The 14,199-nt window shown below is 39.9% G+C and overlaps 2 protein-coding genes across 2 annotated transcripts in view; one reads left to right on the forward strand and one right to left on the reverse strand.

Moving 5' to 3' along the window:
- The window catches only part of bop1 (BOP1 ribosomal biogenesis factor), a 73,627-nt gene that overhangs the window by 25,650 nt on the left and 33,778 nt on the right, over positions 1-14,199 (forward strand). The gene's annotated exons all lie outside the window — the stretch shown is intronic.
- On the reverse strand, positions 259-13,333 carry scxa (scleraxis bHLH transcription factor a). The gene is made up of 2 exons (XM_026289713.1): positions 5,880-13,333; positions 259-1,444 (listed from the first exon to the last, which is right to left on the reverse strand). Exons 1-2 carry the CDS (start codon positions 6,447-6,449, stop codon positions 1,406-1,408), a joined length of 609 nt encoding a protein of 202 aa, XP_026145498.1. The 5' UTR covers positions 6,450-13,333; the 3' UTR covers positions 259-1,405.

Genomic DNA, 14,199 nt, shown 5'->3' on the forward strand with positions numbered 1-14,199 from the left:
AAGAGACTTCTTTAAAAAATAAAATAAAATAACAGTAGTGTTTACATATACATATAGACTTGTAATGTTTTTTTAAAGAAGTCTCTTGTGCGTATGTGTGTGTGTGTGTGTGTGTGTGTGTATGTGTATATATATATATATATATATATATATATATATATATATATATATATATATATATATATACACACATATATATATATATATATATATATATATATACATATATACATATATATAGAGAGAGAGAGAGAGAGAGAAAGAAAGAGAGTATTTATAAGCTCTAAAGTCTTTTATAAGGTAGAAATTGTGAATATAAAATTTTTAAAATATTTGTACAATTATGTCCAGAAAATCAAGAGGCAGAAATGTTGAGAATCACTGGAATAGATCATAAACAACTGTTCTTGCCAGTATTAGTTGATAACGTTGAATAAATCTTGAAGTATCATGTCTGAGTTTGTGAAATATAAGACTATGTAAGTGTCTCTAGATGTGTTTGTATTTCTTAGCCTAATCAAACACAGAAAGAGAATGTAAAATTAAATATTTAGTCTTCAAGGACTCGTGATGAAAGATGATCTACAGAGATGATCAAATGAAAGTGTTGATCTTTATCTGGAGGGACTGTTTTTGTAGCTGTTTTGAGGTTTTGGCTAAATTACAGGACGGCTGGATAACAAAGATATCCAAACGTCTTTGTGGCATGATGTTGAGACATACTAGAAAGAAACGCAGGTGGTTTTCAAGCTGTTTGCTTAGTCATTTTTAATTTAAACAATGAAGAATATATGTCATTTGCCATATTAGACATACAGTATACTGCATTTAATGAATTTATTGCATTTTCATAGTCAGGCTAAGTGTCTTTCGTGTTTTTGTTAGAAATAACGTGCCAAACATCAGTTTGTATTCATTCATGTCCTCAATATGAGCACTTTCCCAAGGTCCTCTTTGATTGAATATAGGAATATGTTCCTTTATTGTTTTGATTGGCAAAGCTGGGCTCCGTATGTTGTGTCTCCTGGGGAAGTCATGTGATCATTTGCAGCTTTGCGAATGCCGTCCTCTTGTACAGATAGTCTTTGGTAAATAGCTTTACCTCAGCTCCCTGTGGCCAAAAATAAACATTTGGTGGAGCTTGGTGTGTAAATGAACCGAAAAGGTGGAAATGGATGAAGGCTGTGGCGGGATGTTCAGCTCTTTGATAACCAAGTTGCTGCAGTCTGGTCTTTTTCCAGTCATACATGTGTTTTTTTTTTTCTCCAATAAAATGTCCAACAACGATTTACAAATAATTAAATATGAATTGATATTTGCATATATACACCACAACATTGCATTTTGCAGTCAACAGCTTTTGTACATTGGTGATGATGTTTAGTAAATCCATTCTCGTCGTGGCTTAACTCCTCAGGGCTGATTTCCTCTCTCTGTCTTTGCTCTGGAAAAGAAAAAAGAAAATAATTGATTAATTATAAAAAAACGTCAGGTTCAATTATTTATTTTGTTCTCATTCTCATTATTTTTTATCATTTATGTGATTGCTTTTATTCAAAATTTTACAAATGCTCAATATTTATTGATTTTCAATTTTCAGATTTTCAGTAGTTGTTGACTCTTGAGCGTTAATGTCGCCATTCTCCCTGTGGGCTGGTGGTTTGGCATTGACACGCCTGCTGTTTTTCTCCTATCACCTTTCCATTTGCGGTAGCATGCACACACACACACACACACCTGGCTCACATATCCCAGTTTGCTTTGCTTAGAACAGGAGCAGATGGAATGGCAATTCCTACGGCCCCCATCTGATGTAGGCGGAGTTTCTAGTCAAAACACTCAACCTTAACTGATGAAGTCAGACAGAATCCCATTTGAAAATAACCCTGACCCTCAACGTTTTCCTTTCTTTCTTTCCCCCAACAGCCCCTCCTTTAAATTCAGTGCCACTTTAAAGTCACCAGCACTCTGACTCCAGGGATCACTTATGGCCAAACTAATAGGATTTTGCCTACATTTGCTTTTCATATCCTGTCTAACACGCCGTAAAGAAATTATTATTGCTGGAGCTTACGTCCAAAGGCCCAGATTGATCGTATGCTCCCCTTGGTCTGAAGTCCTTTATAAACACATTATTTCCAAGTACTTTGAGGCAGGAAACAAATCACAGCAAATTCTCAAATATCTTTATATCAATAAATTGGTGTTCACCTCCTTTTTTTCTTCTTCAGGTGGCTGCGGTGCTCTTAACACAAATATTTGGCTTCACCTTAGGTTGACTGCTTTCTGAAGATCACAGTGAGACTGTGTGTGTGCTTGCATGTGTTTAGACGTGTAACTCTAGCCTCTTGGTGGTGACATGACAGGTAGATTATTAAAACCAGGCTTGTGTTTGCGCTAATCCCAATATACGAGTTTTGGACCCTTTGCATGCACCATTTATACTCTTTTGATTGTTTTTATAGTGTTCGGGAGTATTTGCACAGACCTTATTGCTGCTGCCCACAAGCGAAAACACTAGTTTCCCTTCGTTTATGGTTATGAAGCGTACCGCCCCACCTGTGGTAAATGATGACCCAATTCCAGCCCAACTTTAATTCATGTGGCTTCACTTTCCAGAAGGTATTGAAGTATTCACATTTGGCTGTTTTATAAGATCCCGCTTTTGGCCAATTCTTTCAGGATACATTCGAATGAAACGGCAGTTTACGGAGGGAAAAATGTTGGCTCTATAATGCGCACTACTAACACTTCAAATAATTTCATATTGTGTCAAATGCTTGGGCTCCCGTTAGAGCGAAAGACTCTAAACTCTTCCATATGCTCGTAATCAGAGAAGTCTCGATAATTATGTAGAAAATATGACCCAAGTTACTTTTTATTCAGTCACCATCTGAGCAGATGCCATAACTCTGAGGAAGGCATCCCACCTGCTTCAAAAAAAGGCATTTTCTGAGTAATCATGTCTGGTTATGTAATCTGTCCAAACCTATGTCCTCACCTGCGAGAAACCAAGCATCCACCACTAATGACTAGTGTGGTTTAGCTGAACAGAGAGAGGAAGATGGTGTCAAAACACAAAAATAGGGGGAATTTCTCCCTCTGTCATATTTGTGGTACAGCCATGTGGATAGAGTGATGTAGAAAATAGTAGTTACCAAGTGAGTGTGTGCGTGTGCAAAAATCTAGAAGCAATCCAAGATGAAAATAAATAGATAAAACTGCCAGATGCATCAAAAGGTGAAAAAAAAATGGTTAGGGTAAAATCGATCATTTTTATATAGACACAAATCTGTTTAAGGCTTGAACGTCTTAGCAGGCAAAAGTAGCAGTTTTCTGCCGCATGAATGTCTGCGTTTGATTTAAACTTCCATTTTGCTCATTCGCTGGAGAATCTCGATGCAGCTGTCTGTTTTGTGTCAGCTTGCAGACGCTTAACGAAAATCCGAACATTTGAATTCAGTTATACCTCTACGTCTTTCTCCTAGTGTGTGTGTTCTTTATTTCATCTTTCTCTTTCTTTAGAAACAATAAAGCCGTGCGTCTTGGCTGAGGGATACTTTCACGGCGTAATGAGCACTAAGTAGGGGTAAAAGAGACGAGTGCGGTTTTGGAGAGCGCAGACCTACTTCTGAAAGCGCACTACAAAGGCAAGGCCCGGTCTGTTTCAAATATCTGCCTGCCACTGGAATCCTGAAGACATGGACGTATAAAGATCTATCATTTCGTTTTGTACGGATTAAGGTTACGGCCTGAAATGGGAGTGTTGGCCTTTGGCCTATTGTTGTTCCTAACTCTGTGGTTTCTGGGTGTTTTCTATGTGATTTTCAACAATAGTTTAACCACAAACAGTTTAGTGAATAAAACCTTTATATTTCCATTATAAATTTGATTTATAATGAACCCTTATTTTGTACATTTGTTTCAGTCTTTTATATACAGTGTGGCTTGTGCAATATCAAATGTCTAGGAATTCGATTTGGATACTTTTATAGATGCTCAATGAGATAAATTTGTGCTTGATCGATATATAGAGAGAGCAACAGTGGCCAATGTCGAATTTGTTAGTAATGTATAGACAATTTAGAGTACATGAATTGCACACAGAGTCTTGAAATATTCTTCACTTTTTCGTACTTAGTGTTTTTCTTGCTACAAAATAAATCCATTGAAATCTTAACAATTTAATAGCCTTAATGCTCTCAGTTTAAAGTGCAAAGATCACTGTGTTCCTTTCAGAAATCGGTAAAAATCCTCCTCTGAAAGATTTCCGAAGGTCAGAGCAGGTTGCATGTCGTGCTTGACAAGGATATTAATTGGGCAACGAGGAAGCGACTAAGAACAACACAGGATGTGAGAGTGAAATGCTGAGGGTGGTGCATGGCTACTTGGGGGGAAAATACCCAGCAGCAGATGTTCCCTAGATTCTCATGCCCTGATATATAGATCACGGACCATTTACATTTGCATATTTATGCCTCCCATTTGTTCATTTGTCATAAATCGCCCAAACTAGGTTTGTTGTAATTCACCCGTGTGGTGCAGAGTATCCCCGGCAGAATCAGTTGCTATCTTTTATTGTTTATTTCCTTCACTACAGACTTTACTTTGAAAGATCCAGAAAAGAAAATGTAGCTCAGTGGCTTCTGGAAGCACTTCAGGTTTTTGAGGATTAAACACACGTTGCGGTGGTGAGATACCCTGACCAAAAATGCTCTTGTGTCATGGCGGAGTGTAATTGTCTTGAGCGTGTGTTATATTTCAACCTCTGACAGTTCTTCGCCATGCAAGTTTAAATTACAGTTTTCCCCCTGTTTTTGGTTTGGTGTCATTGTATTCCTCACAGCCAGAGCGTGATTTACGGTTTTATTTTTAATGTGCTGTGGTGTTGGCTCCACGGGCCAAGGTCAGTGCAGTCACGCTCGCCGGGGGAAGAGATGGATGATGTGTTTGTATATTACCTGACAGTCTCTTTGTTGATTGGATATTTTCCGTTGGGCTACATTTAATCCGATCTTTCACTGCATCTGTCTATGAGGTCATGGTAGCAGAGCACTCTGTAACAGAGATATCGCCCTTGATGGAAAAGGACATGTGGATGAAGTCATAACTCAGCTTCAGAGCGCAGAGGATGGTTTTCAGTGACAAACATTATCTTGGGGAGGCTGAGAATTATGACACTAAAAGACGCAGTTGGCCGGTGTAGGGCAGAATATCTGAAACCACTAGTTGATCATGCCTTGGAAAGCATGTATGAAATTATGCCTTATCAGCTTTCTGTTGAGTTATAAGTTTTTGCAGTGTCAGATCTAGAAGTAAGGAGTACACTCTTAAAAATAAAGTTGATTCACGATCCCATAGTAGAACCTTTTTTGTCAAAATAATTCCACAAAGGACCTTTAACATCTGAATGAAGGTTCTTCAGATTGTAAAAAGTTAAGAAAGAGATGGTTCTTCAAAGAACCTCTGACTGAACTGTCCTTTGTGGAACCAAAAAAGATTCTTCTATGGTGTCGCTGTGAAAAACCTTCTAATCCCCTTTATTTTTAAGAGTCTAGGTTTTGTGAATATATGCTGCTTAGATGTGGCTAGATTTATATAAATGCTTTGTAGAAAGGAAACAAACACTTACAACTACCTGTTTAAAAGGTAATCTTCAAGTTTATTTTGACAGTATTTAATACATCCCAAATTTGCCTCAAGTCTTTGCCCTCAGTGACCTTACTAGCAGAGAATGATTCAGACCCGCTTTTATCCCTCCCTAAGGTTCAGCCGTATTTCACACCTCTGTCTGTATTTCTTCAGCTTGTTTGTGGACTTTAACACATCTAGATCTTTGCACAACCTTAACGGCGAACACCTGTATGTGTCTCACTCACCATTTTCCTCTGGTTGCTGAGGCAAAACGTGCAGATCTGTTTGGGCTGCGAGTTCTCCGAGTCCTGGTTTGGCGAACCATGGTGGTGGTAGAAGTTTGAAGTCGAGGGTCCTCCGCTGTGGCACGGCTGTCCGTCCCCGCACGCTTCACCCACCAGGAGCACATTTCCAAGGTGGGATATGTAACTGGATGCCAACCGCAAGGTCTCGATCTTGGACAGCTTCCGGTCAGCAGGCTCTGTGGGGATCAGAGTTCTCAACGCGGTGAAGGCCGTGTTGACACTGTTGGTGCGATCCCGCTCCCGTGCATTGGCTGCATTGCGTTGACGGCCCTCTGGCAATGGACCCATTGTGCCCGTGCAGTTGCTTGGTGACCCTATCAGCCGTCCACCACCTCCTATGCCAGGTTTCCGCTTTCTTCCAACTTTAATGTCGTACCCTGAGGTGTCCAAGCGAAAAGAGCGGTCGTCCGAGCCTGAGCTCTCGCTGCCATTTTCATCGTCCTCTGACATCATTGAGATCTCCGAATACAGGTATCGGCTGGGAGCCGGTCGTACCATTGCGAAAGACATTGCAGAAACCTCCAAACCTCTCCACACGGATCTCAAATTTTGCTTGTAAGACTCTAGAGTTCTTAATGCATGGATCTCTTAGCTTCAGAACCAATCCTGCACTTGTTTGCTCTTTGGATAGTCCTCTAGTACAGTTGCACTCTGGTATTACATTTCTTTGCCACTACGGACCATTTGAAATTAGTTTTTCTTTGCCTTCAAGACTTGGAGAATTGATCCTGAAGGGTTGAACTTATCGTTTGTCCTCACTCACATCCCATCTGAGCTGAAATCCACGTCTTGATTCCTCACACACACATGCACACTTCTCCTGCGGCTCTCAGTCTCTGTGCAGCGCTGGCTCTCCCCCCTGAGCAGAGACCCACGTGTGGTTTCACTGAGTGTTTCAGTATGGTTGTGCTTTATAGGTTGTGGGAGTGCCTGGTATGATTCCTCCCTCTCTCACTCCCTCACTCTCTCGTTCTCTCTCTCCCTCTGTCCATCCCTCTCTTTTACTGCTTATGCAAATACACCAGCTGGCGGCTCAGGCAGGGAGCAAAGTGGTTCTATACAGCTATCAACTTCAGCTTTTTTAACTCCCAGTTAATAATGGCCTTTCTTTTTTCTTTTTTTCTGCTTGCTTGCTTTAGTGGTTTGAAATCGTTTCTTGCTTTCTTTCATACTCATTTGCTTGGTTCCTATCTGACAACAATCCTTTTTTCGGGTCACATTTTCCCTCTGCTTGCTCACTTTCTTGGTTGAAGATTTTTATTTCTTTGCTCGCTTTATTCTTTATTTCTTTTTTTCTTTCTCCCTCCTTCCTTCCTAACTGATTTAAAATTCCAATTAACCTTTCTTCATCTTTTTCATTTACTCTTTTTTTGCTTTCGTCATTTACTGAATTTAAATAATTCTTTATTTTTTTCTTTTATATTTCTTTCTTTTTTAGAAATTTTCCTAATTTCTTGCTTTCATCCTTGCCACCTTGTTTGCTTGCTTGCTGTTTTTGTTTTGACACCATTTACTCTTCTATCTTTATTTACCCGCTGCCTCTTCCTTTCACCCTTCATTTACAGTTATACTGCTTCCTAGAGGGACTATAAGACTCCAGGGCTTCAACTGTAGATCTGTAAGGTTTGGGTCATTCTTTCACCCATTCTGCTCTCCTCCCCCTGAACTCTGTTACCATTTACCTTACCTCAGTGGTGGTTTTACAGAGACCCTTGTGTCAGAGTCTGATCTTCCTCAGGGCCGGTCTTTTCCAGTGAGTCTATATTCCTGTGGTTTGTCTTCCACTCTGAGTCAGTGACTGTCCGGTAGTTTGATAAACTGTGTTGTCCGTGAAGATGAGTGGGTTATCTTACACTTCAGTACATTGCCTGGACCGGTTTAGTCACGGAAGGGAAATAGCAATATAACATCATCTAACTGAAGCATAACTCAGATCGTAGCACCTGTTCTTCTCTTAGTCATTACCACCAGTCACCTATTTATGATGAAATGAAGATGATACCTCTGAGAGACAGATTTTGCTCATGTTGTGTTTTTTTTTTTTCTTGTTCTGAGAATAACTTTGAGGAAATGTATATGGTCTTGCTTAGCATAACTATGGAAGTTTGAAAAGGTTGTCTGAACTTATTATATGTTCTGTCACGCTTTTGTAACTTTATAGCTGCAAGTCTTTAAAAATATTGTTCCCAAAACATATCAACTTGACTTTACCATCCTTACAGGTTTCGTTGAGGGAAAATTGCACAAGACCAGCATGGTATTTATTCAAGTTCAGGCCTTTTCTCATCCTAATGTTTTATTTCTGTTGTATAGGTGAAGTGTAAAGTGGCAGGAGGTAAAAACAAAAACAAAATACGTTTCCATACAACGCAACCATTTGATGGATTAAAAGTGTACTCCTTGATGTCATTATAAATTCAGCTCCTATTTACCCTCTGGAAAATATGAAGATATGAATGGTGGCTTGTCATTTTTCCCCCTTCATTTTCTCTAGATTTCATATTTTTGACATGAACTCAAGTCTAGTCTGGCGGCATAACGATGTGGTTTTCGTAGCATTTCTCTGCGAATGACGGCTTGAGATGGAGATGATGAAAAAGAAATTTTGAGGACGTGGTAAATCCATATTAATGCCATCTCATTTTTAGTTTCTTCGAACCGCAGCCTCATTAATAAGCGATGCGAGTTAAAGGCCAGACAGGATATCTGATTTCCGGCGTTTGCTCGTGGTCGAGACCACAGGAGAGGCGGATCCTCTCAAACACTTGCTTCCGTTCTTTTTGGCTCCATTTTTAATTCATTATTTGTTGTTAATAGTAGCGATATGTACTTTTTGAGCTAGACTATACAGTCTTTTCCTTTTTTAAGGGGAATTGATTAATTAATTCATTCCCCAAGCGGTCATTTGCAGCCCATCATCATGAAGAACAGGAACGTAACACTTAACACCTGAAACTTGCGTCCTCCTTAAATTTAAGATGGAAAACGTTCCCAGTCTGTTGAGGCACGAAGCCTTTGTTTCATGTTTTCATTAATGTAAATGGTTTTGTTAATGGCTGCTGTGAGCGAAGAGATTTATATTCCTCTGAGTGGGAGAGCACTCTTTAATTTTATTCTTGTAAAAAGGAATTTTGACCTGGTTTAACTAGCAGCAGTAAATCACTAGTTGAGTTTTTAACACAATTGTATTGAAATAATGTTTTCCGCATGTCGAAACATGTACGTTTATCCGGTTCTGAATGGACTTTTCCTCCTCTTTTCAGTTTTTTTAGGGCACTTGGAATAAAACCTTAAAGATGTCTTTTTTCCTTCTTGAAACCAATTTTGAAGTTGAATGGCTTTACCAGTCACTAGTCAGACATATTCACTCCCCAGACTAAAAAGTATCAGTTGCACTTCTGCAAAGATGTGTCTTCATAAAGAGGCGAACAAAGGCTTCGCTATGAAAGTGTCACTGTGAAGTCTCAGACATTTGTGTGCTTGCTTCTTTTGCAAATGAATCATTCTTTTAAATCAGATCATTTGGTTTGAACTGATTTGCTTGGTAATTGTAAATAACTTGACTAAGAAATTGGTTTAGGAGTCAAACTATGAGGTGAGTGAAATATTAGAGTCATAGAACACAGTATGGCTATGTGAAAATGTAGTGATGATGGCTCTTCTGAACATGAATGGTGAGTTGAATCAGTAGGTATAATTTAAAATCAACCATCTAAATGAACAGATTCACTAAAATGACTTAAGAGAAAATAAGGAGAGAGAATAAAACCCTTCTTGTTTCAGATTTTTTCCCCTAATGCATTGTGAAATATTGAATCATGACTTGTATCATATCATGAGGTTGATTTGCAATAACTTGCCCTTAAAGAGATTTTTAATTTACTCTTATTTATTTATTTATTTTTCCTAACTTGAAAGTTCATAAAATTGTGTACTAACGTAATGAGATGTTCTTTTGTCCTATTGGTAGATTTAGGGATTGGTTTTTCCTTTAAAAGACACGTTTTTAGGCTTATATTTAGCAGAAAAGTAAGTGCATTTGTCACTGTACACTGTAGAGAAAGATTCTTATTCAACAAAGCATTTATGTCTTTTAGTGTCACAGTCACGAACGCAATGACACGGTTATATTTCTTTCCAGACCCCAGTTGTGACCTTTCAGTCATTAAAGCAAGAGCTCACCGCGGCAGTCCGTATATCTAGGGACGAGTCATTAAGGAAAAAGGGTCGTAATGTGACGACATTCATTAGGGTCGTGTGAGACCACGGCAAGGATGGAATGTCTCGCTACCTCATAAAGATTGACCTCTGGGGTAACGAATGACAACGCTTGTTATCTGGCCATCGGCCTGCTTAAAGCGGAGAAACTGCATCCCATCTGACTGCCATTAGCTCCCACTGACCTCCTCCAGTGCTCTGCGACATCTAATCCAGCAGAAAAATGCTTTCTGGGCTCCGATCCTCTCAGGCCGCAGGGTTTTTGGTGTTTGGTTAAACACCCGGGGTGTGCTGTACTGCGATCGGCTAGTCAGCTCCGATCCGCTTGTCTGTACGGGTCCAAAAGTGCCCCTGTATCGCTTTCAGACCGGCAGAGATCGCTTAATCTAAGCCAGACGTGATCCTGTTCGTACACACGCATTCAAGACCTGCTGAAGTCACGGCGGCGATGACTTCAGTTAATTTATTCAGAAGAGAAGGCGGAGCCATATGAAGGGAACAAATAAAAGCAATTAGCCTGGCCGAGGGCTTTGTTCTCATTGCTCTTATTGTGACTTTTCCGTTGTTAAAGTGCTCCTGGTTCTTTTTTATGACGTGTTTTCTCTCGGGTACATTTACAGTGCATGAAGCTTATAAACATGCCAAAACTACAGAGACTCTGAGTTGGTTTGTTCCATTGTATTATGAAGGCCGGAAGACCTAATTGAGAGCGGTCCATCCACACATGCATTTTACACCCGTCCACTGACTCGCAAAGCTCTTATTTTAACATTTGTTCTAGACTAAGCTACTTTTTTGCCTGCAATTGAACACTTTTGTTGTTCAGTATTATCTTGGGGGGATTTGGGTTATGAGGTTACTGTAGGACTAGAAACCAGAAGAAAAGGGATTGTACCTTGATCTTTACATTTCTGCATGTATATCTCAAAGGCCCCTTAAGTCTAAGCCAGTACAATGCAATAATGAATTATGCATTTTTTTTTTACTTTATTTTTTTTAATTTTGAATAACTGTTTGTACTTCATCACTTGTTCCACATCTTTTTCTGTCGTTATTTTCTCGTGTTCGCTTTTATTGACGATTTAATATGGTTTTTTACAACTCGAAATGAAGTGAGCAGCAAATGTGAAAAGTGCTGTGTTTTGGAGAGCTCTTTGGGTCCCGCTCAGTTACTCATATTCCTTGCTGGATGCTTGCGTTTGGGTATTATTCCATGATCATTTTCCAATTTAGATTTTTCCAGCGAGCTGTTAGCGGTGGATGTTAGCGGCATCCTAATGGTCTGCGCACAGCTGCCACTCACCCACATTCGCGCACGGGGATGCGGTGCGCTAACACGTCTGCACGCATTCCTGCTGCAGACGCATGGCCTGTTTGGATGGACCTCATGGAAAGTGTGGATGTGGCAGCGCTCCACTGCGGAGTTTGAGTTTACTGGGATTATAAATGATCCCATTAGAGGGAAATGCAAACCTGCATTTGTGGGGAGGAGACGCAGGCTGCTCCGTCTGCAAATGGCTTGTCGCTCAGTGGCCCGTGCCGAGTGGGTAAAGCCATGGAACCGCTTCCATAAATCCCATCTTAAGCAGTTCTCCTGCCCGGTGCCCATCAAGAACCAGCGTCTACTCGTGTTAAACGCTCTGCGTCAAATCAGCACTGCTGCTGGAAAATATTCTGTGCCAGCATGCAATCATAAATCAAGTTACTTAATGCACCTAAACACGTTATTGAATTTGAAATGGCCACGTTTTTCAATTTCAAGCTAGGTTTCATAAATTGCCCCTGGAGAACTTCACAGATTAATTGACGTTATAAACGCACCAGTTTTGAGAGGGTGAGTCATCGCTTCTCAAAGCAAACTGCAGAAATGTTCAGGTGTTTTACAACCAAGGACCTGCTGGTTTGCAAAGGAGAGTCAGAGATGTACACAGCAACCATAAAATGTTTTGCAACCTTTGTGTATTTGCTGTCCCCGAGTATTCAAATCTCCCACAGGCTTACCAAAATCTTTACCCTTTGAGATAGTTCAACCAGGCACAGTTGGTAGCCAAACAGTTAACGATTGACTATACTTATAGAAGTCAATGGCTACCATCAACTGATTGGTTGCTAACATTCTTCAAAACATAATCTTTTGTGTTCAGCAGAGGAAGAAAAAACTACAGGATAGGACCAAGTAAAAGAAAACAGAATTGTCCTTTTTTTTTTTTTGAGTGAGCTATCACTTCAGTATCTCTGAATGCATCAGTATACTATGGCGCATTTCTTTTTGTTCTTCGATTAGGGTCAAAAAGAAGCTTGCATCACTTGAGCAGCGGTGCAATATTAAGCCGAAAGGCTGCTTTTCTTAAGGTTTTTTCCCAACTTTTTGGGACTGCGTCTGTCAGCGTTGGTGGTCAGTCAGTCTCTTAGTGAAAACAAGGGGCTCGTCGTCCCTCAGGACTTTCACTGCCATCCATCTGACAGACGTACAGGTGCTGTATCGCCCCAACCCCCACCCCTGCTGCCATACGCCGAGATCGGCCTGGTCAACCAGACACATCCATAAACGTCTGAAATATCAAACACACTTTCCTAATAACCTTCTCTGCCTGTACAAGGACCAGGGACTCCGACCGCAAGCCCTGTAGTCAATACGCCACATCCGTAACCCTTCCTTCAGCTGTTTAAGGCATTATCAGAGCCTGGGTCTAATATCTCTGCTTTTAATAACTGTCCCTTTTAGGTGGCTGTTTGCTATCACCAACTGTCATGGGGAAACTTGGCTGCCACCGTATCAGTCATTTCGAAATCATCGCTGCGCCACAAATGTGCTGTTTGTATGGATCTTAGGATGTCAACATCATGATTAGACACTCGCCGTATTGGGCCGTCTGGACATTTCCATAGATAAGTTGAATGAAAGAGAAGTGGTTTGCAAAATAAAGCAGATGGACTCGCGTTGATCTGTCTACTCGTGGGCGGCCAAGTGTGCTGTTACAGACCTTTGTCCAGCAGGGTCTGACCGCAGCTCATTCGTTATTACAAAACCTGCTGTAGAGAACACTCATGGTGAACAAATGGAGTATGGTTGTGTACACCAGTGGTTCCCAAACTTTTTTCAGCATGCACCCCTTTCTAGTGTTTGGCACCTGTTAAGCACCCCCCAACACCTTACTCTGGTTAGATTTCACATTTTTAATTGCAATAACTAAATACAAATATTCACTGTAAATTAGAAACCATAATAATAATAAAAGATCACTTCCTTTTTTTGTGAGATGGATGGGTCTGCATGTTTGCACACAGATCATATACATTAAATATATATGATATATACATATAAATATTTAATTTCTTTAAAGTGCCCGTTTTTAACCTGGATTCACGAAACATTCTTAAGAAGAAATTTCTCCTCAACTTCCATTTTCTTCTTATTTTTTAATTTTAGAAAAAACTTAAGGATATTTTGTATTCCCAAAAAAATTAATCTAAAGAATATTCTTATCTTTTCTTAAGATTGTTGAAGATAATCTTCTTAAATTTAGGACAGCCCCAGACTTGTCTTAAATCCAAATAATAATAATTATTTAATGAATTTATTGGGTTATTTGAAATTAATTGTTATATTTGAACATTACAGCAACAGCTAGGAGGACTAGAGATGTGCACAAGTTTTCTGAAGGGACAGCGATGACTGTTAATGTAAACATGATCGCTCATGATTAGCCTGTGTGTGACCTGCTTTTTGCTGACTTCAAAACTCATTAGCAACCCTGAAACGAGTCAGGGTTAATTTAGCTTATTAATACATCATCTTTGGCAATATTCAGTGCATATGAGTGCGCAGGATGCATTTGCTGTAGAAGCGCGGACTAAAATACCGGAAGCGTTCACTCAGATGAAAGTGCAAAAACACGACACAAAAATTAATGAAACATATTGCTGCAGCTTAAGACAGGCTATTTTAAAAGTAACTGTTCAAAAACAGGCCGCATTAAAACATGAAGCTGAGCGCCATTCAAAGTCGCAACAAAAATATACAGTCTGGTACGTGCTTATG

Source organism: Carassius auratus, chromosome 19, assembly GCF_003368295.1.
Source record: "Carassius auratus strain Wakin chromosome 19, ASM336829v1, whole genome shotgun sequence".
Classification (NCBI taxonomy): domain Eukaryota; kingdom Metazoa; phylum Chordata; class Actinopteri; order Cypriniformes; family Cyprinidae; genus Carassius; species Carassius auratus.

Coding starts and splice junctions, on each gene's coding strand:
- scxa (XM_026289713.1), bottom strand. CDS start 6,449: ATGTCTTTCGCAATGGTACGACCGGCTCCCAGCCGATACCTGTATTCG. Junction 1,445..5,879: donor TCAGCAACCAGAGGAAAATG/GTGAGTGAGACA, acceptor TTTCTTTTCCAG/AGCAAAGACAGAGAGAGGAA.